General features: G+C 46.2%; 1 protein-coding gene across 1 annotated transcript; it reads right to left on the bottom strand.

Moving 5' to 3' along the window:
* Nucleotides 1–10,207: 10,207 nt before the first annotated feature.
* CILP (cartilage intermediate layer protein) lies at nucleotides 10,208–24,354 on the bottom strand. The gene is made up of 9 exons (XM_081047260.1): nucleotides 24,210–24,354; nucleotides 22,574–22,737; nucleotides 20,539–20,631; nucleotides 19,660–19,929; nucleotides 18,057–18,236; nucleotides 17,345–17,659; nucleotides 16,016–16,124; nucleotides 15,192–15,349; nucleotides 10,208–13,291 (listed from the first exon to the last, which is right to left on the bottom strand). The coding sequence occupies exons 2-9, from the start codon at nucleotides 22,656–22,658 to the stop codon at nucleotides 10,929–10,931; spliced, it is 3,573 nt and encodes a 1,190-aa protein (XP_080903386.1). The 5' UTR covers nucleotides 22,659–22,737; nucleotides 24,210–24,354; the 3' UTR covers nucleotides 10,208–10,928.
* Nucleotides 24,355–26,626: the final 2,272 nt, after the last annotated feature.

The raw sequence follows: 26,626 nt of genomic DNA on the forward strand, positions 1-26,626 counted from the left end.
TGGCAGGTATTTTATTATTTGAGCTGAATACGCAGAAATTCAGTACATACTTGATTAAGTACTCACCTTGCAACAATATGTTTCTTAGCAGAAACCTAGGATGGTGTCTTCAGAAAATCCGACATACAATCAGAGCCAATTAAAATTGACAAAGAAGTGAGTGTTAATAGACATAAATTCTACAAATTTATACAATGGTTAACCCAACTGACCGAGTGTCCCAGAAGGAGTTCCCAAGAGATGCCTGACTAGCAGAGAGTAGACTTTGTCCTAGGAAGTACAAAACAAAGGGGACTGTACACAACTCAGTTTAACTTTTTCTCAGCAATGTGAACAAGGGTCATATGGCTTTGGCATCAGCCTGGTGATGGTTTCGTCACACAGGCAACATGATTTTGGTAGTTGCAATGCAATACCCCAAAACTATGTTCTGTAGGTCAGAATATACCTAGATTATTAGGATTGGCACCCAAAAAGCATGGATTGTGACACTAACTTTGTATTAGACTCTTTGTTGGTGTAAGTCTTATAGTGGTGTTCAAATTGGAGAACTTGTACCATGGGGATATACCAAGACTTCCCATTTGGTATTTGAGCACACAGGGGTGTCATGTCTAAATAAAATAACATTTGTGTTGGAAAGGGTTCAAATGTAAAGGATCATTTTTGGCTGTTTGACAAAGGAGCATGTTCCAATTTACAAGTATATATTCCCTCACCTGAAATTCACAGGTGTGGCCAGGTAGCCATGAGATGGAGCAGAGCTTGGTGTCTGGGCAAAGAGCAATGAGACTCCACATGCACACTGGACCCTTCTCTGTCACTTGGCACTGCATGGATAACCTCTGGTCAGGTTCTTATCAGCTCATCGCCTCAAGTTCTGGATTTGGAAACAGAGCCATTTGAGATTTCCCCTGTGATAAAATAGATCCTCTATCAAGAAGAACTATGGCAAATACCTGTGGTAACATTGGCTCTTTGGCACAAAATACTTCCACATCACACCTACTTTCAGCTCTTTCTGACAGGTTAATTGTGTTTAAAAAAGAAAGTCAAATGTAATTTTCCAGCTCAAATAATTTCACTCTAGGAGCTGACTCCTTGAGTTATTTATCTTTTGTGCACGACATAGCTGAAGGCACATAGCTGTACATGTCCCCATTTTACATAAAAGTCTTCTAGTCCTTTTATACTTGATTCTGCCTCTCAGGATCGTGAACATCATGAGTTGCTCAGTGAAAAATATTTTAAAGATTAGAATCAGGGAATCATCCAATGTAAAAATCTGGGTTTTTCAGGCTTATGAAAAAGCAGGGACTAGACCAAGGTCAAATAATGAATGAGTCAGAAACAGACAGAGTCCAAGTCTCGATTTAAAAACTATTTCTCAATCTTTTCTTTTTTAACCTAAGACTCCTTCTGATAACCATAAAAATCTCATTTCCAACAGAGATTCTGGGACAGCCTCTCATTGAGGCATCATTCAAACGAAGACATTTCTTTTTCATGGCTGCACACTGATCCTTCAGATCAGCAGACAGGGTTCATTGATTCTACCAGACACATATCAGGAACTCAACATTTATATTTTAAAAGATAAGGACAAAAGCAAACAAACAAAAAACATCCAAGTGCTTATGTCTGTAGGTAGTATGAGACTCAAAAAAATACAATAAAGTATTCTATAGAACTTTCCAGGGTGCTTGCACTCTAATCTCTCATCTGATTATCACAGGAAGTGAGGTATTGTTATTAACTGCATTCCAGTTTTGCATCTGAGAAAGTCAAGATAACAGAGGGTTTAAGTGAATTGTACAAGGTCAGAGCAGAACAAGGATTCATACCCTAATCACTACTGTTTTCATTACTTCCCTATATCCTCCTCCAAAAGCTTGTAAGATTTTAAGGGTCTGCAGAATCTCTACTCCCTACCCAGAAATATCTCACATCAGGGACTAAACAGCTGCCATTCCATGAAGGCAGTGATGCCCCTCCCCCATATCTCCTCTTACGGAGGACCTGTGGTGTTTGTTAAATATACCTAGGCCCCTCCCCTAAACCTTTTGATAAAATAGTCTGGAGTGGGTTCAGGAATCTATTTTTTATTGCTAGTTACTAGAATCAGGTGATGCTAAGGTGTATTTGCAGAAATGAATAAGGTGTGTTTCCACTGTAGGGGTAGAAGCCTTTGCCTTTCTTTTTCAAGGTCTCTTTTAGGCTTCCGCCACTTGCCAACACTTTCTCCCTCAGGAAGTCACTGTCCAGCCTTGGTATTGTAGGGAGACCAACGAGTCTACAGGACAATATTCACCATCCTCCTGGGCCTGTCCTTGGGAGCTGGTGGTGACCTCAGATAGCACAAGGCCCCGGTTGTCCTCAGTTAGAGGACAGTCCTTCACCCTGATGTTCAGGGAGATGCCCAGCAGATGGCACTAACTCTCCAGGTCTTTCCTCTTTGACTCCAGGGGCTGGAGGACGGTAAGGGGGAAATGATCTCAAAGCTAATCCATTGGAACTTTTGCTATACCAAACCTGGAAGACAGTGCTATGAAATGCTTGTTTAGTATTTTGTAAAGGGCACAGATGTCAGGGTAGGAGAACTGGTTGCTGTGTGGATCCCAGCTGAGTCACTTACCAGCTGTGTAATTTCCAGCAAGTTACTCAACTTCGTCAGCCTGTTTTTTCAACTATAAATTGGGGTGTTCTTGATCTCTTAAGGTTAATGCGAGGAATAAATGATTCTTTGACCCATAATACACAGTAGAAGCTTATAAATAATAAAGATGCTTGTTACTGTGCAATGTGTAATTTCTGGCTTTCCTTTTATGTCTGTAAAAAATTCCTTTTTAATTGTGCTGCTTAGCCAGCTTGTTGATGACCTCGCCCTACTCATTATACCTTACCATTGTAAGGAGCTTCCTTGATTTCTAATGAAAAACTGAAAAAGAGAAAGAGAGAGGATGGGGACCCTTGAATTGTAAGTCCTTTTCAATTTGCAATTAACTTGTATTAGCCATAATATTAGATAATAAAAGTGACAGTTACTTCAGTTAGAATTGTGATCATGTATTCCTTGCAAGCAATATTTATTTATACACTAACACCCACTGGGCTGTGTGTGTAAAGTAGTACCATTGCTAAATCAGTCAATAATGAGGAAATGAGAGAAAAGGCTTCTGAGTCACCAAATAGATGTTGCAAAGTTGGCATGTCAAAGTTCATGTACTTTGCATGTACCTAGGCCTTCAGAATGTCACTCTGAGTTTATTTACTCATTTTAAATACTGATTTGGTCATATGGATCCCCACCGTACAAGTGAGTAAAGTAGAAAGGAGAGAGGTGTTAGAAGCAGGCATGCTGACAACAGCCAAAGGGTTCTCTCAGATCCTGACAAAAAAGGAGGAAACAGAAAAATGGATGCAAGAACTCAACAAAAAGAATATATAATCTGAAGTCCTTTGGTCTTGGTCAAATTTCTTACGTCTATATCAGCCCTCATTGGCATTTTAGTATACCAACATAATAATTGTTGTTCATAATTGTGTTCCTAAGGCATCAAGAAAAGATTGAATTATGTTATTTCTGCTTTTAAAAAGAGAATATATACTTTATTAGAAAGATTTATACCCAAAATTGATCAAAACTTTAAAAGTTTTGGAGCTGAAATAAATAAAATTTGAATTTTCTAGAAAACTACTTCTGTAGAACAACCCAATTTCCTAGTGCCACGAAAATGAAGTGTTATCTTGTTAAATCTACACAAAATTTCAGTCTTTTATATTTCCAGTAGAATGGTACACGGTAATAGCAGTAAACACTTATACAGTGGTTACTATATGCCAGTAACTAATACATACTGCATTCATGTATATATTCAACTGATACTCATAACAGTCGCATGAGGTACATATTATTTTCTCAAGTTTGTAGTTGAGGAAACAGAAGCACACAGAGGTATATAACTTGTCCAAGATTGTACTGTCAGTAACTAAAAGAACAAATATTTGAACCCAAGTAGTCTGGTTCTGGAGCGATGCATTTAACTATTGCACTATACTCTGCAGGGCTCACTATTAGATCCTCCTGGATGAAACACACTTTTTATTGTATTATTGTGCTCACAAAAAGTAAGAAAATTCTTCAAGTATATGCATACAAATGCTTACGGGTCTGCCAATTAAATTCGCGAACTTGTTGCAATGATGTTGCTAAACTTTTTTGATATCAGAGGGATTATTCATTATGAATTTGTACCAACTGGACAGTTAACCAAGTTTACTATTTGGAAGTGCTGTAAAGGTTATATGAAAAAGTTAGACAACCTGAACTTTTCGCCAACAATTCATGGCTCTTGCATCACGAAAATGCACCAGCTCACACGGCACTGTCTGTGAGGGAGTTTTTAGCCAGGAAACAAATAACTGTATTGGAACACCCTCCCTACTCACCTGATCTGGCCCCCAATGACTTCTTTCGTTACCTGAAGATAAAGGAAATATTGAAAGGAAGACATTTTGATGACATTCAGGACATCAAGGGTAATACGATAGCTCTGATGGCCATTCCAGAAAAAGTTCCAAAATTGCTTTGAATGGTGGACAAGGTGCTGGCATTGGTACATAACTTCCCAAGGGTGACCGTAGTCACTTCTAAGGTGACCGTAGTGATATTCAGCAATGAGGTATGTAGCACTTTTTCTAGGATGAGTTCACGAACTTAATTGTCCAACCTCATACATGTACATAAATTAAAATGAATCAAAGATCTAAATGTAAGTGCTAAAACTATAACTCTTAGAAGAAAATATAGTTGTAAGTCTACACATATGACCTTGGATTAGGCAACAGTTTTTTAGATAACATACCAAAAGCATAAGCAACCATAAATAAATAAATAAATATATAAATAAATAAATTTGGCTTTATCAAAATTTAACATTTTTGTGCTTCAAAGGACACTATCAAGAAGTGAAAAGACAACCCACAGAATGGAATAAGATATTTGCAAATCAAGTATTAATAAGGGTCTAGTGTTCAGAATACATAATTCTGAGAGAAATTCTTTAAGAGTTTTAAGAACTCTTAAAACTCAATAGTAAAAAGAACCCAATTTTAAAAATGGGTGCTATCAACTGTTGTGCCCCCCCAAAATTAATATTTTGAAACCTAATCCCCAATGTAATGATATTAGGGGGCGGGACCTTTGGGAAGTGATTAGGTCATGAGTTTGGAACCCTCATGAATGGGATTAGTGCCCTTATAAAGAAGGCTTCAGAGAGAGCTCCCTTACCCTTTCCACCAAGCATTTATGAACCAGGAAGCAGACTCTCATCAGACACCAAATCTGTCAGCACCTTGATCTTGGACTTCCCAGTCTCCAGAACAGTGAGAAATCCTTTTCTGTTATTTATAAGCCACCAAATGTCTTTGGTATTTTTGTTATAGCAGCCCAAATACACTAAGACAATGGGCAAAGGATTTGATATAGACATTTCTTCAAAGAAGATATACAAATGACCGATTAGCATATGAAAAGATGCTCAACATTTTTAGCTGTTAGGTAAATGCAAATCAAAACCACAATGAGATACCACTTCATACTCACTAGATGGCTGTAACTTAAAAAAGCAGAAACACCCAGTGTTGGCAAGGACTTGGAGAAATTAGCACCCTCATGCAGCATGGAGAATATAAAACGGGAAGCTGCTGTGGAAAACAATTTGTTAGTTCCTCAAAACAGAGTTACTACACGACCTTGCAAGAGAATTGAAAAAGATATGTTCATACAAAAATGTGTACGGGAATGTTCATACCAGCATTATTCAAAATAGACAAAAAGTGGACACAACTCAAATGTTGAACTGATTAACAGATAAAATGTGGTATGTCCATACAACAGTATACTATTCAGCCATAAAAAGTAATGGAATATTGATATTAATACATGCTACAATACGGATGAACTTTGAAAACATTATGTTAAATGAAAAGAGCCAAATAAAAAAATTATACATGGCATGATTGCATTTATAGGGGATGTCCAGAATAGGCTAATCCATAAAGACAAAGTAGCTACTAGGGGTTTGGGGGAGGAGGGATAGTGAGTGACTGCTAATGGGTATAAGGTTTCTTCCTGGGATGAAAATGTTGTGGAAATAGAAAGTCATGGAGGGTTTTATAACTTTGTGACTATACTAAAAGCCATTAAATTGTACACTTTAAAATGGTGAATTTTATGGTATGTAGATTATATTCCAATTTTTAAAATCTGATAGTTCTACCAACAGACTTTCACCAAAATAATTTCTAAAAGATATTCTTCAGGAAGAAAAAAATGACCTTAAAAGCAAGGTCCACAGTGATAAAGATGTAAATAAATCTTTAAAAATATGATTTAAAATAATAATGAAATGTTTATTTTGAGGGTCAAGAAAAGAACTAAAGTATTGTTTGAGGAAGTAAAGATACAATTTAATTTTGATTTTGTTAAAATCGGTGTGTATAATTAAAATTCAAAAGAAGCACTAAAAGAATAGAAAAAGTATAAAACTTCCAGATTAATATAAGGGAAAAAAAATGAATAAAAAAATATTACTCAATCTGAAAGCTGACAATAAGAGAAAAAAAATGATTTAAAAAACAACCACCACTAAGTAATATGGTAAACACAAGTCCAAATATAACTAATCACCATATGTATTTACTAGACTCATTAGGTAAAAGACAGATTGTTAGATTGGATAAAATAAACTAAAATCCAGCTTTAATGCTGTTTATAAGAAACACATTTTAAAAAGACACATAAAGTTAAAAAGTAAAAAGTATATTCAGCAGATACTAACCAAAAGAAAGTTGGGAGCTATATTAATAGACAAAATAGGCTTTAAGACAAGAAAGCATTACAGAAACAGATAACATAACTACATAACTATAAAAGATTCAACTAACAAGAAGTCATGAAAATTCAATACAAAATAGGCATCCATTAAAATAGCTTCAAAATACAGAAAGCCAAAATTGAGGAATCACAGGGAGAAATTGATCAGTGCATCATCTAGTGGACAATTTCAACACACTCCTTATTTACTGAACAACTAACAAGTTTGAGTTAATGGTCTTATAGAGAGCCCTGCACCCAATGATTAAAGAATATACTTTGTTTTTGATCACACATGGAAACTACAAAAACTGACCAAGTACTAAGTCATGAAGCAAGACAAGACTTCAGATTTCAAAGAACACGTACAACTCAGATCTCATTTGATGTATTTAAAATTCCCTGATGTTTGGAAATGAAAAACTTTACACTCCCAGTAAGCCACCAATTATCTGCTCACTATCCCCTGGAGTATTCATCTTTTGGGGTGTCTCTCCCCAATTCATCAGGATTCCCTTTCTTTGAGAATTGCCCCCACATCCCCAGTAACTATGACTGTACAATAGGATTGCCCTTTATGGTCCAACCCCACTATGGCCACAGTTGATTGAACTAGAGGTGGAGCCCAGGTTCAAACTGAGCCAATCAGATTCTCTCTCCAAGGAATCTGGGCTTAGGGCTTGGCTCTTCTTTGACTTGAGACGATGGCCACCTCTTTTATAAACCCAGGGGAGCAGAGAAAGCTGATCTGCAAAGAGAAATTAAAGGTTCCTACAGAGAGAAGAGACTGAGAAATAGACTGACCAGAGAGGAGAGAGAAACAGAGTCAGAGAGACAATTTGAGAAACAGAGCATGTAGAGCAAGACTAAGTTAGAGACTGGAAGAGAGCAAAAACCGACTACTGTGAAAGAGAATAAGAGAATAAAACCTGAGATCATGATGGCCTAGATCCTGGTGGTTTTGCAGTTCCTGCTTCCAGTCCTTCCTGATGTCTGCTGGCCCATCTGTTACTGCTAACCAAAAGCCTTAGAGTGTGGGGTCTCACCTCTACTCCTTGGTTCTGGCCAATCCCTGGTCCGAAACTGCACTGCCCTTGCACTGATGCCAACTTGGCTTGTCTACGCTTTCTCAATCTTTCAAGACTCTGTTCTTGTCCTGACAGCCTCGTGACACCTTCCTCTAGCACCCTAGCTGCTAGAGCTCTCTAAACTTTAGAGAGCATTCTGCCTGGAAAACTTCCATGGTTGGAAGCAGAAGCAGCCTGACTGGCCCTCTGCCTTCCAGCCCGTGCCCTTCCTCCCTCCCTGCCAGCTGGTGTCCATCCTCGTACAGTTCACTTGCAGTAACTGACTGATCAAGCAGTATACAGCAGGCTGAGACAGAAACCTCAGGGATTTTCTGAAATGAATGTTTTGTCCATCCAGTGTAGTCTCCGCAGGGGAAGGGAACACCCAGTGAATCATCAGCAGTTTGGTGAAGCAAAGGCATCCTGGGAACTGTGCTCTCAGCCTCATTGAAAATCATGGACAGGACTTTAGAGATGGTTTAGACTCTCATCTAGACCAACTCCTTCATTTAAAAATATTTTTGTATCTATCGATCTGTTTATCTACCTACTTAGATGTAATTGACATACAACATTGTATTAGTTTTAGGTATACAACCAACTCTTTCATTTATAGGTAAGGAAAATGAAGTCCAGGGGAAACCAACTTGAACAAAGTCACATAGCTCGCAAGCAGCACATCTGTCTTTGGAAGCAACATGCTTAGAAATTAGGTGTCATGAACTCAACAGCATTTCTTTGTCTGAAAGAGAGGTATCTGCCATTCCCTCCCAGCCTTCACACACTGGTTTTGCACAAGCTGTTTCTGCTTGTGCCCCTTGCTCCTGACATTCACACCTTGAGCAAGCCACCTCCTACTAGCTATCATTTAGATCTCAAATTAGATGTAACCTCCTCCAAGAAGCCTCCTCTGACTACCAGTCCCTCCAAGTCTGGTGCCACTCTGTGTAGTATATTTTATATACTCATAAAGGCCTGTCTACCTGCACACATGGCTTAGCATACAGTAGGCACTCCATAAGTGTTTGGTGAGTGAAGAAAAAAGTCAGGTACCAGCTGCCATCAGCTGGAGTTCATTGATTCAGACCCTCAGTGGAGAACAGAAAGGGAGCCCTGTCAGCTCGCCTTCCCCAGCGCCCCCATTCCATGAATTGGAAGGGAGCTGGGAGGTCAGGGTAAAGCAGCACGCACTCACTTCTGAAGCAGCAAAGGCAGCAAAGGCATCTGCGCTGCAAATAGCTAAACACTGACCCCTCAGCAGGGGCAACCTCCCCTCCTCTCCCCCCGCCCCCAGACAAGCAGTCAGTGAAAGCTGCTTCCTGGTAAGCATAGTCTGGAAGTGGGTCAAAGAGTAATCACAAGGCCACGAGGCCCCAGTCCTGCATGTGATCACTTTCTCAGAGGTCCAGGGGAAGGGGTGCTCAGCCAGAGAAATTTCTAATTGATTCTGAACCAAACCCCTGGGAGCTGGTCAGATGCTGATCCAAGAGTCAAATCCAGTCCAGGTAAGAGGTGGCCAAAAAGGGCTGCACTGAGCTGGCCAGGGGATCAAGGCAAGCTTTTTGTCCTGATTACATACTCTTTATATAATTATATACCACTCCCTGTGGCCTCCTCCCTGACAGATTCTGGAGGGGTTGGGAGAGGGGCATTCTGGGCCTGACTGTTGATGGCGTCCGAGATCACTCTGATACCATCCACCCATCTCTGATTTACTAATTCAGACCAAACACCTTTTCCAAAAACAAAACCCTGTCTTTTTGGACCAGTTGTTTTATTCAGGGGCAGGGGCTGTTACATACAACAGAGATCTGGCATCTGGAAAAGTTGGGTGTCTTTAGAAGAACTTGGGGGGGAAAAAAGAAAAAGCCCATCCCTTCTGAGTGAGGTCAGCCAGCCCAGCTGGAGGAGGCAGCAGGCTGTAGGAACTGCTGAAGGACCGCTTGGCCAGCTTGCCGGATCCTGGGCCAAGCCATTGTATAAGCTCCCCAGTATTAAAAAGAAAGAAAAAAAATCGGACATGAGTTTAGCTTTGCTCAGTAGCCCAGAACATGCTCACAACTCCAGGAATCTCTGCTCTTCTGTACAAGTGGAAAATACGATCCATGAGCACAAACTTGACTGTGGAGTTGTGTGCCTAGTTCCCCAGCCTTGTAACTTAGCGGGGGCTGTGGCTCACGCCACCTTGTGACCGCTTTTCAGAGTCCCATGTGTCTCTCTGAGCAGCTGGCTCACTAATGGTTAAAAGACAGGACAGCAGCCTCAAAATCAAGCACAAAATGTGCATTTATTGATATCTGCTCTGGGCTACACTGGGCTTCTAGCAAGAACAAAAGCAAATGTAAAGGGAAACATGCTAATATAATTAGCAACCTGGTGCAGTTGTGAATACAAGATGTTCTTTCCAGACTTGGTAGAGAACTATGATTACCCTATATTTAATAGCTTAACATTGAATGTGCACGAGAGTTCCAGATTCAGCAAAGAAATAAATAAGTTATTTATATTTTAAGTAAAAATATTATAGTTTATTCCTTTATTTCACCACCATTTATGTGTATGAACTGCAGTGGAGGCTTTGCTTACGTCCTGTGGAGCAAGGCCAGGATATATGCTTTATGTTGATTATTTGATCTTCAACATCAGATTATCATGATTGTAAAGGTGGGCAAAACCATGCAAAAAGAAAAGGAAGGACATTTCCATTGATGGCAGTAAATGAAGAACAGTCAAAGCCACCGAGTTTGCCAATGGTCAGTTTCTTGTGTTTCTTTTAAAGAACAGATCAAAGAGTCTTTATTTTGCCATTTTGGGGTCTACTTGCCTATCAGTATCACGGGACAAAGAGTAAATAAAGGCATGAAGAAACAAACAAGCAAATTGCACCAGAACAAATGTGCTTAAATTAACCAAGTGACAGTTTGTGTGTTAGTCTCACCATGGCTGTCACGTGAGGTGGGTGGAGAAGAGAAGCACCACAAGACTTAGTTGTTCAGAGGCTGCTGAGCGACCCCAGGAAACCTCAGAGACAACATCCTTTGAGGCTGGCGCTGGCCACCCCTACTTGCCTGCTGCTGCCTCATGGAGGGCATTCTTTCTCTGGGCGGGGCAGGGGACCTGGCTGGGGTGCTTTGGAGGTACTGGAAGGCGCTCTGGCGACCCACCTGCTTCTCTATGCAGTTAAAGGTGAGAGCCACTCCCACATTGCTCTTCATGATTCTGGAGGAGCCATCAGATGTGCCATCAAAGCACCGGCCAAGTGCAATCTCCTTGGCCATGCGAGGGTCCTGGTCAGTGACAGTGTAGATGCCATAGTTGTGGCCCAGTGGATCCAGGGGCGCCAGCATGGTGTACTCACTGGTGTCATTGTTGACCGCCAGTGGCAGGTGGTTGACCAGGTACTCATGCAGCATGGAGTTGACACTGGCTCGATGGCAGCTGCCCTGGGGGATGACCTTTACCAGTGTGCGGTCCACACGGTCCTGGTCATAGAGCATCCCACTGCACTTGAACTCCAAACAGGCAGATGAGACGTTGGACTGGTCCCTATCCCGTGTGCTCTTCACATCCCGGATTCCATACAGCTTCCCCACAGTCTGCCGGTGGGTTCCCCCCATGTTGCGGGATCGCACATTCACCTCCACTGACCCCACAATCTTCACCTTAATGTAGCAGGCTCTGAACTCCATTGGCTTGGGCCACCATGTCAGGTAGTCTTCAGTCCAGCTCATGGGGTCGTCCTCATTGAAGGGGACAGTGTTGTAGTCATACCGATCCCCCTCGATCTGGTAGAACCGGAAGTGGGCCGCACTGGGCGGTGCCTCCTCACAGGCCCGGAGGTTCTCAAAGGCATAAATGGGCCCATTGCTCTCCTCAGCTGAGTTGGGCCTTGGCTTGGCCATGCTGATCTGGAAAGCTGTCTTCTTAACCCGTGGGTCGTCATGGTCAGTCCGACGGTACCTGAGCTTGTTGAGGTAGGGCTGAGGGACACCAATTGCATTGGGGTTGAATTTAGGAGAAGACTCCACTGCTTCCAGTTCTTCCCCAGCCAGGCTTGCCAAGACATAGGCAGAATAGGCATCAGGGGACTGGTCATCGCAGAATGCAGGAAGGCAGGCCCCGTTGGGGCCCGTGATGACACTGTCAAAGCGTCCCCAGGCCCTAGGGTTGGACGAGAAGCCAGTCCTGGGTTCCAGGTTGATCACAGAGACCACGACCCCCTGGATCTGCTCACTAGGCAAGAACCTCTCACTCCTGTAGGCCCTCACCTTGATAAAGCACCTCCTGCTCTCAGGGACATCCAGGTTAAAGAGCCTCCTCTCTCGGATCTCCATGTTGCCCACCAGGAAGGTTCTCTCTTCTCTTTTGTTCCGCTTTTGGCTTTCATATTTGAAGTCACCTTCCTCTTCCCACAGCCCTGTGTCTGGGTTGAGTGACCAGAGTTTCATCGTGGGCACGTGCTCTGGCATCTTGACCTGGTTTGAGTCAAGGTGGACCTTCACCTTGCCAACATTAAGTGACTCAGAGGTGGCCTCATCTGTGAAGTCCACAGAGAACATGCCATATGTCCGAAGGGGGAAGGTGTCTCCTTCATCACTGATGAAGTTCAGGTCACTCTGAGTAGCTGTGGCTGTGGAAATATCGCGAGGGTCCAGGAAGGTCACACTGGCCTTTACTTTTCCTGTGTAGGACTCCCCGTTCTGCCTGTAGAAACTCTTGGATGGGATCTCCAGCTCAGCAACAGGGTCTTCACCAGCTACCTCCCCTAGGGGGATAATGTTGGTCTCCATGGCCTCCAAGGTGATGGGCTCTTTCCGCCGAAGCATCTTGATCTCATGGAACACCGCGCTGCCCTTCCTGTTGAAGGGCAGCACTTTGGTGGTGTTGACGAACTTCTGCATCCTGTCCACAAATGTGAGCACCAGCCTCTCAGTGTCCTGGGGGACATGGAGGGTGAAAGTGCCTTTGTAGCCAGTCATACTCACACGGTTGCTCCCCATGTATACGTGGCCAAAGCGCATGGGTTCCCCATTGTCAGCGGCGCTGACACGGCCTCGCACGATACTCCGGGTCTCTGTACACCGCTGGCAGCTGCACTCCATGGCCACCTTGGTGGGTAGCGTGTACCCATTGCACTGGATCTCCCGCTCCTCTGTTCTGGAGATGCCACAGCAGTTCTCCACAGCATCCCAGCACCTGATCCCGTTATCCTGCTGCCCTGCACAGGTCTTGACAGGGCAACGGCCCACGTCATAGTAAAAGGAGTTGGTGGCATTCTGGAAGCAATCATGGGGCAGCCGGATAAGGAAGCTCTCAGGGATTGGGTTGCAAGGGGTCTCATCAGGGGCTGTGGAGGGAAATGGTGTGGATATGAAATGTAAGTTCATCTCCTACACAAAGGGCACCTCAATCTCACCTCTTTGCAGTGCTTTATGGTTTTCAAAATACTTGCATATCCTTGATCCTGGGTCTCACAGAACTCCTCTGAAGGAAATGGAACAACTATGACTGAGCCCATTTTATATATGGGGAAACAGATTTGGTTACTGAGACCACTAGAGTAATGGTTCTCATTGGAGGCATCCTGAAAATCTATGAGGATGTTTTGAGTTACCACCAAAATTGGGAGTGCTACCGGCATATAGTGGGTGGGGGCATTGCTGCTCTGTGTCCTACAAAGCCTGGCACTGTTCCACATAAAGAATTTTTCTGTATCCTGCGTGACTTTTACATGTCCCACCAGATGTTCATGTAGGTGGAAAACCTATTTAAAATGATCAGAGCCTAGAATTTTTACATGGTTTTACCATGCATTGAATTTTTCAAGAATGCAACTATCATAAAAATGAAGCTAAGATTGTACTTTGGTGGGTCTTTTTTTTTTTTTCAAGTTTATTTAAGCGCAAACTGGAGACAATTGCTGGGGAGCCAAATCGCAAATGCTCCTGATTGTACTTTGTTCAATTGGAAAAATACTAAGAATTGTTCCTTGTCTCAGAAAAATCATGTACCTACAACATTACCCAAGAAGTGTGAACCACCAAAATGATACCTCTGTGTCCATCAGTATTTGTAGCTGTCACCTTCTTGGTGACTGGATTGAAATGCAAGTGTCTGACCTCTTAGTTGGCATTCTTGTGTCATTAGGCCAAAGCTTTTATATATTGAAATACATATATTAAAATTAATTAAATTAAAAGTATATTAAAATTATTTTCTTTTTATTTCTCCTTTATGTTACAGTTAGGGCCATGGGCATATGTACTAGACAATTTTAGGTAGCTAACTTGACTATAAAGTTAACTTCAAAATAGAAAAACATTTTTAAAATGTAAAGTGTTAAAAATTTTAAGTATTACAAATAACTGTGACAAATGGGGAGCATTGGTATTATGGGTTGGGAACCACTGCGAATGGGGCTTCACTGTTGCCAAGGTCCAAGTGCCCTGTGTCTTGAGGTCTGTTGCTCAACTTTCTTGGAGTCTGAAATATTCCAGAATCCTTCCAATAAATTTTCTCTTCCTCTGCCTTGTGTTTGGTTTTGTTTAGGCCAATTACTAAGCCGTCCTCCTTCTCCATCACTTTCCAAGTATAGGTTCCTAATTTGTCTTGCTGTCGAGTCTCTCCCCCTCCAGCTCACTTCCTGAAGCCAGCTCTAATCAGGTCACCCTTTTTTGTAAAGCCCCCTCAGTTTCCCACTTCTATACCTTTACTCACGCTGCTCCCTCAATCTGGAATGCCCCCATCTCCATACACACAGCCCCTGGTCATTCTTTAAGATGAGGGGTTCACAACTTTGGCTGCAAACTAGAATCACCCAGGGAAGCTTTTAAACTGTGCATGTCCAGGCCACGTCCCAAACCAATGAAATCAAACTCTCTGGAGGTAAGACCCAGACATCCATATGTTTAAAAACTTAGCAGCCAAGACTGAGAACCATTATTTAAGCTCCATCTGAAATGCTGCTCCCTCAGAGAGCCATCCATGGTCACGCCCACCGGGAAGGTCTCTGTCTCTAATCTACAGAGTCCATGGCCCCTTATCTCCTGTTTTAGCTGCATTCTTCTACCTTACTTGTCTCTTATTTACATTTCTTCACCACTCCTGGAGTGGCAGCTCCATGAGGGTGAGATTGGGGTCTGAGACATTTTTGTGTCCTGGAGGACATAGCACAGCACAGGAAAAACCCAAGTTTTTACTGCCCAGATATGCCCACTGGGTGCTCCAAGGGTCCCTGACAGGCTTACCTATGACAGTCAGCTGGGAAATATGGGACTTCACAGCCCCTGAGTCGCTCTGGGCCTTGCAGAAGTACTCCCCAGCCTGATCCCGCTGCAGGTTCCTCAGCACCAGCTTACTCTCGTGCTTATAGAGGGAGGGGTCCAGCAGCGTGTTATTGTGGTACCTGCAAGGGATGGAGAGACGCAGCCTGAGGGGGCAGTGCCAGGAGCAAACAGCCAGGGAGACAGATGGTGGATGGGTCCCTGCCCATGTCAACACCACCTTTGACTCGGCTCATCTAAGAGCACTGATTGACCTGGGAATCAAGGGACTTGACTGAGTCTCAGCCTTACCACGCACTGGACCCTTGGACAAATCATCTCACCTCTCTTAGCTTCAGCTTTCTGGTAAATAAAATGGGAGCAGTGATTCCTAGATGACTACACAGAATCTCTGGGAGGGTTAAACAAGATAATGGCTGTAAAATGTTTATGAAGGGCAAAGGACTCACAGCCACTGGGGACTCTGACCTTGTTTGCCTTTGTCAGGGAAGCTGGGCTGAGGAATCTTGTTCTGTGTCTCAAAGACATGCAAGTCAGGATCCCAAGACCAGAGCTGCAAAGTGGGAACCCCAACTTCAAGAGGACCACAACAGGGTTTGCTGGCTGTCTGGGCAGCCTCAACCCTGCTGACACCCACTTATAAGTGCCAACTTCCAGGCTCTGCATCAGGGCCTTTCTTGTAACTTTATTCTGTTGGTTATTATTATGGTTAATAAGACCAGACCCAATGCGTGAAAGCTCTGGTTGCCCAGAGGAGAATCGGGCAGGGTAGCTGGCAGAATACTCACCACAAATACTTATCTGGACTGGGCTTCCCCGTGGCCTTACAGCACAGAGCCACATTCTGACCAGCTCTCCGTGCTTTTGTCCTGGGATTCTTCACAATGTATGGAGACTCTGGGACAGAAGATGAAAAACGGTATTTGGGGTTTTTCTTTATGACAGATTCTCCAGAGCCTTGTTATCTCAGGTTCTTTGACATGTGTTAAAATGTCACCCTCCACCAGCCCCTCTCTAAATGTCTTAATTAGGGTACTGGTCTAGAATGGAGCCCACCCCTTCTACCCCCTCAGCCTGGCCCACTGGCAGGGCAGGTCACAGGCGGTGGAAGAAGGGACCACATCAGGAGGGCTTATGTGGGTTTTGGCCCTTCTTCAGCCACATCGCACGCAGTCCGTGGATTTACATATGCTTCCCCTCCTCTTTAGGACTTATTCCTGCCCATCCTTCAAGACTTAGCTCAGGACACCTTCTCTAGGAAGCCTTCCTTGATTCCCCTAAGCTATGATAATTGACCCTGCTCTGTGCTCCCACATTATCCTTTTGTATCTCCCATCAGAGCACAAAATAGATGCTCAGTTAATACTTGATGAATGAATGAATGAATGAATGAATGCATGAGTCCATCTCAGTCTGACCCTCTAACCTATCCTAGGCTGCTTCAGCTTCAGCCCCATACCCTGTCCAGTACCGGGAGTAGTACCTGTACAGGCCTGGGCCACGCAGACCTGCTCCAATGGCCTCTCAAGCAGCATCTGGGTAAAGCAGTGAAGAATCAAGGGGACCTTGTTCCAGCCAAGATTCTCAAGTACTACCATCTCAAGCACAACCAGAGTTGGCTTTTTTAAATAGTGCAATATTCCTGTTCTGCTGCCTCCAGCAGAATTTTCTGGCCATTCTATACCATTTCTGAATTCGTACAGCCTCTTTCTCTCTCTATGTCCTCCAAACCTCACACTGTACTGTAATGACTATTTTAGGTAAGGTGGCCCAGGGAAGAACTCATTTGAGGGAGCAAGTCGTGTCAGTATCTGGGGGATGAACACAGCAAGCAGAGTATGTAGCAAGTGCAAAGAGCCTGAGGCAGGAGTGGGCCTGTGTGTTTGAAGAATAGATAGAAGAACACTATGGCTGGAGTAGAGTGATTCAGTGGGGCAGAGAGGAGGGAAATAAGAGAGGAGAGCGGAGAAGTAATGATGGGGGCACATGATGTTGGTTGGGCCTTGCAGGCCATGGTAAAGATTTTGCGTTTTACTCTGGGCAAGCTGGGAAATCAGCTCTTAGCATTGTAATCCCTTTACTTAAAAGGCCAGCCCTGTGCCAGAGAACTTAGGTACCTGCCCTTGTGAACTCCGCACTGATGGTGGCTGACTTCAGTCTAGTCTTGGGCATTGTGAGCTTGATGGGAGCAAACTTGGTCTTTGTGATCTTCAGGATGCTTTTGCCATCTGGGCACAAGCCAGGGACTCGGAACTTCCCACTACTGTCCGTCTGGGTCAGTGGTTTAGGTGTCTTGGTCAGCAGGTAGACAGTGGCCCCTGAGGCTGGGGCACCCCCAGGGAGGGAGACAGCCCCATGCAGCACAAAGTCCTGGCACATGCAGGCATCGCAGTCAGCATTCACCTGGCCCATGGGGCAGATCAGGTCACAGGCTGTGGAGGAAGGGACCACATTAGCAGGGCTTATATGGGTTTTGGCCCTCCTTCAGCCACATCTCAGCCTATTGACTTACGTATGCTTCCCCTCTTCCTTAGGTCTTCGTTACTGTCCTTATCAGCCTGCATGACTAATTCCTGCCCATCCTTCAAGACTTAGCTCAGGACACCTCTAGGAAGCCTTCCTTGATTCCCCTAAACTATGATAATAGACCCTGCTCTGTGCTCCTACATTATCCTCTATATCTCCCATCAGAGCACAAAATAGCTGCTCAGTTAATACTTGATGAATGAATGAATGCATGAATCCATCTCATTCTGACCCTCTAACCTGCTCTAGCCTGTTTCAAACTCAGCCCCATGCCCTGCCCAGTACCAGGAGCAAGGGCAGTACCTGTACAGCCCTGGTCCATGCAGAGCCGACCCTCCTCAGTGGCCTCACGGCACAGTGACACTATCTCTGCCAAGCAGCTGCGTGTTCGGGTCTGGACCCCAGTGTGACCACAAGCAGCAGAACACTTGCTCCAGGGAGACCATGAGCTCCAGATGCGCTCTGTGTCTCGGCGCAGGGATCCTGCAAAACAGGATTGACAACAGTCTGACTTCCCTCCCGCAGGGACTCTGCCAGGAAATCTTCCCAAGGCTGCTTTTTCTCAGAAAGCAGAGCCTCTGTTTACATCATAGATGTCACTGATACTTATATTGATTGCAATGATTTTTCCAACAGATGGAAGTCAAGAGTTTTGAGGAAGTGGTGTCTGTAATTCACACAACGATACCATATGGGCTAGGGGCAGCCCTGAGAAGGGCTTGTTGGCCAAGCACTGGGACTCTGATATGCTGTCCTGGGACGTGTAGGGTTAGCACCATCTGCCCTTTTCACCAGTGCAGAAACAGCCACCAGGGCCTGGGACTTCAGCGACTCAGACATCAAGCCTGCTTCTGCCCACCCTCCTCACCTCCGGTGCAAGAATGATGGTCTCAGACTTTGCCCAGGGGCCCTTGTCCAGCCTGAGCTCCCACTGAAGAGAACCACCACCGCTGCTGGGGCCTGCAGGGTCAGGCTGTGTGCACTGGTGGAACCCCAAGAGGGGAGGGTGCCCATCCATAAAATGGGCAGGCCTGCAACTGGCTCTGTATTATCCAGCGCGGGCAGGGAGGGCGTAAAGAGCATACATTCTTGGACTCTGCAAACACAGACATGGATTCAAACCCCAGCTCTCCACTTATTAGCTATGTAATTGTGAGAAGTTACCTAACCTCTAGGAACCTGGAGTAACATGTTAGCCTAGAGAGTCTTTACAGGTCAGTTGTAAACGTCGAGTAATGTAGATAACTAGCACAGTGCCTGGCACATGGGAACTAAATAGAAACTAACACTTAATGAACGTTCACCTGGGTTAAGTTCCTTTCATTCATTATCTTATTTAATCCTTGTTTTTTAGAAACACCCTATGAATAGGGTGGCCGGTTAGCTCAGTTGGTTAGAGCACAGTGCTCTTAACAATAAGGTTGCCGGTTCGATCCCCACATGGGCCACTGTGAGCTGCGCCCACCACAACTAGATTGAAACAACTACTTGTCTTGGAGCTGATGGGTCCTGGAAAAACACACTTAAAAAAATAAATAAAAGTTAAAAAATATATACCCTATAAAGATTTAAATATAACCCTGTTCTACATGTGAGAAACCTGAGGCACAGAGAGTTTCAAGAAATTTGCCCAAGGAACACAGATCAGCTGGCAGGCCCAGATTTGGGACCAAGCAGCCCAGGTCAAGAGCCTGTGGTCTTTCCCACCATGCCACATGCACCCAGTGAAGTGGGCTGAATGGAGAGCCTCCAGAAACACAGACCATTCATGATATTGGTGGGTTAGTAGTAGAGAGTTGAAGCATGTGTATTGTGATATCCAGAGTTCCCATGCCAGAGGCAGGTCCTGGTGTCTCCCTGTGCCCAGGCTGGTGGGATGTGGGGAGTGGGGGCCCTTCAGGCTCACCTGGTGGGCAGAGGAAGCGCACAGTGTAATTGGAGCAGTTCTGGCCAGGCCGCTGCTCCCTGTTGACGCACCAGAAGCCCTGATGGGGACTGCTATGGACCACCTGCCCAGTGCTGCCTGCAGGTATCCAGTCAGTGGTCCGGGCCTCCAGCCGCAGGGGCTGAGCGCACACACGGTCCCCATAGTAGAAGTGAATGGCATCCAGCCGCTCGTAGTCGCCCTTCCCTCCTGGGTGGTCAATGTTGAACCATGTTGTCCACTCACCAGGACCTGAGAGGTAGAGCCAGGTGGGCAAGGAGCCAGGTCCTGGGGCTCCAGGTGAGCTCCAGTTTCCCTTTCCTGCTCATCTCCTGGGAACCATCCCCCATATGTCCCATGCACCCACCTCAGCTCCATTGGTCTCAGGCTCTACCACATCTGTCTCTCCAGCATCTCTCCAATCTCCTACCCTCTGCTGCCAAGAGCTCCATTCAAGCTCTCAGCAGCCTGGCTGGACCATGTCAGTAGCTTCCTGCCTGGTCTTCCCCGTGACTCCATCCCCAGCCTCACGACACTGTAGTCAGGGTGAGCTTTCTTCATGTGGCTTCACATCCAGCTTTAACTCCCTTGGCCAGTCATTTGGCCTGGCCCTGCTATCTCTCCATCCTCATCACTCCCCTTTCTCCCCTCTAGCCTATGCTCTGGCCTCAGCAAGTCCTACAGAAGTCCTGGAACATATCGGGCCGATTCGTGATTCTGGACTGTCCTATATACTCTACTACTAGGCAGAGGCGTAGGCCAAAAACCTCGTAAAAGTGGGTTTCCATGGAACTCTGACTTCACGCCCAAGCTCAGTAAACACCTTCCTGGTGAGCCCTCCCCGCTCCAGCCACAACTCACTCTTCAGGGGGTCAGCAGGCTTGGCAGAGATACTGAAGGTCCTCTTCCCAGGCCGGACTCTTCTCACTGAATGGGTGAGTATCGTCTGCCTCCCTGAGGGCCAGGAGGAGAAGTGGGAGATCAGGTCTATTAGTTACTGGGGCCCAGCAAGGTCCTGCTACCAGCCTCTCAAGACGCAGGGAAGCAGTATGATGTGTTAGATGGAGCATAAGCACTGGACATGGGTTCAAATCCCCACTCTGCCACTCAATGGCTGTGCGACCTTCTAAGATCTTTATTCCTCTAAATCTGTTTTCCCATAAAATAGGGCTGTATTAATAATCACTACATTGTAGAGCTCTGGGGCATATTCAGAGTGATAATAAATGGAAAGGGACCTGGCATGTAGTGTATGCTCAACAAATGGTCATTCTCTTTTTGCTTTTGTTCTAGAAATGGATCTTTGGATGCTGTGGAGCAGCCAGTGGGGTTGGAGGGCTCTTACATTAGCATAGCATCTGGGTCTGTCCTTTCACCACAACCGAGCCTTATTTTCCTCATCTATAAAATGGAGATATGAATTCTCATGTCCCAGGGTGGTCTGGTTGGCCTGAGGAGTCCGTGAGGTAATACAAATGAACATTTCTGAAGTATACAGAGATGGAAAGTGTGAGCTCCAGAAGCTCTGCCACTTCCTAACTGTGTGACGTTGGGCCAAATATTTAACTCAGCTGACTCTTGCTCTCGCATCATAAAATTAGGACAATAATAGTTCCTGCCTCAGAGGATTGTGGGGATTAAATTCATGCATAAAATCCACTTAGAACAATGCCTAACACAGAGTGCTTGCTGAGTAAGTGTTAGCAACTCCTGTTAGCTCAATGCCTGGACAAAAGATGTCCGTTTCCCTTCCCTTGGCAAAGGTTGGCTTTGGGAGTCCATCTTCCCCCTAAAGTACTCATTTGACCTCATTGGGACAGTGGTCCTCAATTTTCTGACACCAGGGTGGCAGGGTCCCTGAGCTTGGTGCAAAGTCTGCAGGCCCTGGGAAGCTTCACATCCCACCTCACCAGAGGCTGGAATGGGGACTCCAGAATGGGAAGGAGAAAGGACAGCAGAGGCCTGCAAAAGCTTTGAAAGGCAATTAACTCTCATGTGAGGAGTCAAATCAGAATTCTCTACGCCATTTAATTGGGGTGATAGGAGCTCTTTTCATCAAACAACTCTGATTGCCACTAAGATGGTTGAATGTTAATCATCTTCACAAACAACAGCTGCCGGGGTGAAAAGAGGAAGGCAGGAGGTGGGCACACACAGGGTTAGGCAAGATGCTGAGCCAGCCTTTGTTCCTGCATCTGTGGTCACAAAGCCTGCAGGGCACGCAGCTTTAAAAGAGGGTTTTGAGCAATTTTTTGCTTTACCTGAGCACATGGTTAGAAATCGGGAGAAGAAGGGGAGATAGGAAGAGAGTATACAGGGTAGTGCTAGGAGCTCTGACACTTCAATGCCTCAGGGAGTGCACCAAGAAAATTCTCTCTACCTGTTCCTTCAAAAACTCAGTGTCACCAGAGGATGGAGTCAGAGGACAAGGAAACCAAAGAGGGTTCTGATGTCTGTGAAATTTGGCTGCAGGGTCTAAATGAAATTGAGCTTTAGGCCAGAAGAATTTTCATGAAACTAAAACCAGACCAAACCCCAAACCTGATTCCGAGAGTTCAGTAATCTCTTGCGGTTTCTTTTTACATTGGCTGCCCGGAAGCTCAGAGCTAAATTTATAATGCAGGGGTGGTAACCCTCTTATTTTTTTTCCTCCCTCTGAATGACAGCTCATCTCCTCATTTAAAAAATTCTGTTCCATGAGTTTTAATATTGGAAACTATCTTAAATCCTTTGGGAAAACAAGCAGGATATAAAATTTGAATAAATCTATAAACCAGCCTCAGGTCTTAAGGTCATTGCTGTGACTGAAGGCAGATGCATATTTGGGTCCCAGACCAGACAGGACTTCACTATGGCAAGTGGGAGATTTGGGAGATAGCAGATACTTAGCCTGTACCCAACACAGAAGTGACTTCCAGCACCAGGAAGAACACGCAGGCCTTGGTCCCCACCATCGTTCCCCCAGGCCCTGTGGGGAGCATGATAGGAAATGGGTGAGGGTGCTGCAGAGTCAGGTCGCCCCAGGACGTGCTCCCCAGGAATCTTCTCAGAATCAATGACCTGAAAAGAAACAAAGCTTGTCAGGTTCTACATTTCTGAATCACCTCTGATGTCTTGAGCAGAACTATTTCTTGACCTATAAAGGGTGTACAGAATGAAATCTTCTGGGAGGTGACACCTTCCCAAGCAGGCAGCTTTGGGAAGTGCAGAGGCTCAGAATCTGAGTTCAGATGAGGCAGACCTGGATTCACACCCTGGGTTGAGGCTCCAGAGCCCCACATCGACATGGGGCACAAAGGGAGGGTAGGTTCCTTGCCAGTGAGGAAGGGCCTGGAGTCGCTCCCAGCAACCTCTGGGTAACTCAGTAATCACTTCCAAGACCTGGGCGTCGGGGCATGTTTTGCTATCCTTTGGTGGGGCTCACACTCTTGCACAAAGGGTATACATACTAGGGCCATAAAGCCCCAGCCCCAACTACATTGGCCCCTCACGAGGCCGGCAAGCTGGAGGGCACAGATGCTTTAGACATACCACCTCCAAGAACACATTCCCAGATGTGCACAGGCTGCAGCTGAAACACATTTCTGGCCTGTTTGTCTGGGGTCTGGTTGGGAGTTACACAGCCGGGAGCACACTGAAGGAGAATAGGAGGAGGGCCTTTTGAGAGGCCAGGGCTCCCCAATAACTGCTGACTGTGGGTTAGAGGCTGCAGGAGCAGGAAGAGGAAAGCAGCCTGGCAATAAAGACAAAGCCTCGTGGGGTGTGGCCCAGGCTCCTGCTCATTTTTCTCTTTCCCCATAGCTCTGGTCAAGCCAGAATCTGATTAGTTCCTGGAGATTCAAAAGTGCTTCCCTTCAACGGCCAAAGTCCAGAATAAGGTCGGAAAGGGGGAGATTCCTCCTTTCTGGAAAAAAAGATGAAAAAGTACTTGGCGGTCCCATGGGAAGAACAGACCAGTGTCACATTGCAGACCATCTAGCTCTAAGCCTGCTATCCCCACCACCAGCTGTTTCTCAGCCCAGGGGACAGAAGCACGGGTGTCCCCAAGGTCTCCAGCTATTATGTGTCTTACGCCAAGCTCGGGGTTCTGAGCAGGGAACAGAGCACACCGCCGGCCTGCACAGCGTTTAGTCTGAGGCCACTCTGGGACTGTCTGAGAGGCCAAAGTGGCCTGAGGAACTTTGTGGAAAAACCATTTCCCATCTGGCAGTCCACGGAACTTTCCTCGGCATATGCTCTGCCAGTTAGACTCCAAGCCTACACTCCTCAGAACCCTCAGACAAAGCAGACTGGCTGACCACAGGAAAGAAGCAGGGTGCCCAGAGGTACAGAGACCCTGACTAGGGCCATTTAAGGGCCCCTGGCCTCAGATGGGAGAAGGAGAGGACTTTGGGCCAATGGGGTAAGAGAACTCCAAAGAAGAAAGGGGAGTCTTCTCTGGGGGAATTGAGGGGTGGTCAGGGGAGGGCAGAGATAGCTGAGCCAGTTAGTGGGGTGCAGGGATGGGGGAGGAGAAAAGGAGTGGAGCTCACCGTGTCCTGAGCAGGACTCCTCAGCTTGGGGGTCCAAGTCTTCTTCTCTCTAGCGGTCCAGCTACTGGGCCTTATATAGCACAGCTGGTGGCTCAGCCTGTGGCAGTGCGCCACGGAAAGCAGCAGCGAAACCAGATCTGAGCATGAGGAAGCTCAGCCTTCTCCTCCCCTCCCTACATCCCAGGCAGCTCCCAGAGGCTGGGATTTCACTTCCAGATCCTTAGGGGAAGATGCTGCAGGGCCTGGTGATGGGCCAAGTGGACAGCGGCTTGGGGCTCCACAGGCCGGAACAGAGAGATGGGTAGGGAGCTGGGTGGGTACTGGGGGCAGCCTTGGGAAAGGGCCAAGGGGAATTCTACATCTGGACAGCATTTTGTGGCTCAGGGGGTGGGATGTTCTTGCCTAAGCTTTGCTTGCCGATCCCCCACATTTCCCTGGCCCTGGCCCATACTCCAAATTCTCTCAGACACAGAGGCCACCGGGCCTTTCAGCTGGGGGTGCCTGGTCTGAATAGGACAAGTACTCAGCTTCTCTGGCCTCTGAAGGCACACTCAGAGAACCTCAGCAGGGACAAGGAACCAAAGAATTGTGGGCCATAGGGTGTCACCTGGTAAGAACAGTTTTTCCCTGACCCTACCTACTTCCATCGGGATGCCTATCTGTGACCATTGGACCCCAGAGCCCCTGCATGGGACCATTCTGAGACCCTGGACGGTCAGTGTGTATGTGTCTGATTCTGGGTATGGGTGTCCACCAGCGTATGAACAGCCAGCCTTACCCACATGTGGTGTAAGCAGCTGCCTATGTTTGGGGACTTCACCTGCCTTTCCCTCTGTATGAGTTCTACAGTTTTAGTATCTGTCAAATCCCCTGGAAGCCCTTTTAAAACACAGATTGCTAGGCCCCACCCGCAGAATTTCTGATTCAGTAGGTCTGAGGTGAGGCCTGAGTCTCTGCATTTTTAACACATTCCTAGATAATACTGATGCTGCTGGTTCATGGACCACACAGAGATAGAGCCCCAGTCGAAGGCAGAAGATGGGGAGGGGGTATACTAGCCCCATTACATCAGGAGCTGCCGGGCGTGCCTCATGTGCTAGGCTCATCTGGCAGAAGCTGGGCTTCCTGCCTCGTGCTAAGGCCTGGAGATAGATGCCTGGCCCCTGTGGCCTTGCCCCTACGCCAGAGTCAGCTCGTCCTTTCCACACACCCTCACCGAGCTCCTATTTGGGGCAGGCTCTAGGCTGAGCACTGAGAGGCCACAAGGATTTTTCCTGTCCCCAGGTAGTCCTGAGCTGGTAGCTGCTCAGGCCTAGATTAAGGGAATCTGAGTTTACCTCTACCTCCTCCTCCCAGGATTCCTTGCAGGGGGAAGTTGCTGCTCTCCTCAGCCAGGACCCATGATAGACAGACAGGCAGGCAGTCAGGGCTTGGGAGGCAGCCACAGGTCTGGTCTGTCCAGGCCTGGCTGGGGCCATCTGGGGCTTCTGTAGGCCAGGCTAGTCTATAACCGCTCCAAGCCCCTGTCTGGAACACACTGGAAACCCATCAATCATCCCCACCCCGGCCAGGGGATTGGGTGGGGCTTAGAGCCCAGTGTAGCCAGGCCACCTGTGACCTAAGCTTATGGCCAGGGGTCCTCGCTCTGCTGAGGGGAAAAGAGCTTGGAAACCCTGGGAGGGGTCTGACCTGATGCTGATGGCTCCAGAGGAAGATGCTGTCTCTTAAGATGCTGTCTGACCATCTCTCCCATGATCCCACCATCGCCCCCCGGGGGTCTGGGAGGCTTTGCAGGCCTGGCTAGGGACAGGCCATTGATGATCTCTGGGGACCTAAGGATTTGACTGCAGCTCTGAGTAACCATCAGGGGCTGCTAACCCAGTACCTAAGAAACCAGAGACCTGAAGTCCAGGGTAGTGGGAGAGCTCCCCCTCTGACCTTGTTCTCCCTCTCTGTTCTCGGTGCAATCTGTCACTGTCCCACCTCTGTGCCTTTAGAGTTTTATCCCCCAGCTTCCTACCTTAAAATGCAGCACTTCTTCTCCACCAGTGGGAATCTCCTCATCATTCGAAGCCCCATCTCAGTCGCCTCCCTCCTGCCCTCTCTGAGCCTCCATGCCCACTTGATTATTCCTTCTCAAATCTCAGATGATAATGTTTAGTCACATGTGGTGGCATGTGATAATTTACAAAGCACATTCATGGTCATCATCTTTAGCCTCACAGTCAAACTGTGAGGCAAGGATGATCAGACCCAGTTTACAAAGAAAAACTGAGGCTCAGAGAGGTAAAGTCACTCAACCATAGTAGGTCTTCAACTCAAAATTGCCTCTGGGAACCAGTGGTTTGGTGTAGACCTCATCATGGGGCCCTCAGCTCAAAGGACCCACCGTGGAAATCACACTCTAACTGTATGCT

Source organism: Rhinolophus hipposideros, assembly GCF_964194185.1.
Source record: "Rhinolophus hipposideros genome assembly, chromosome: 5".
Lineage (NCBI taxonomy): Eukaryota > Metazoa > Chordata > Mammalia > Chiroptera > Rhinolophidae > Rhinolophus > Rhinolophus hipposideros.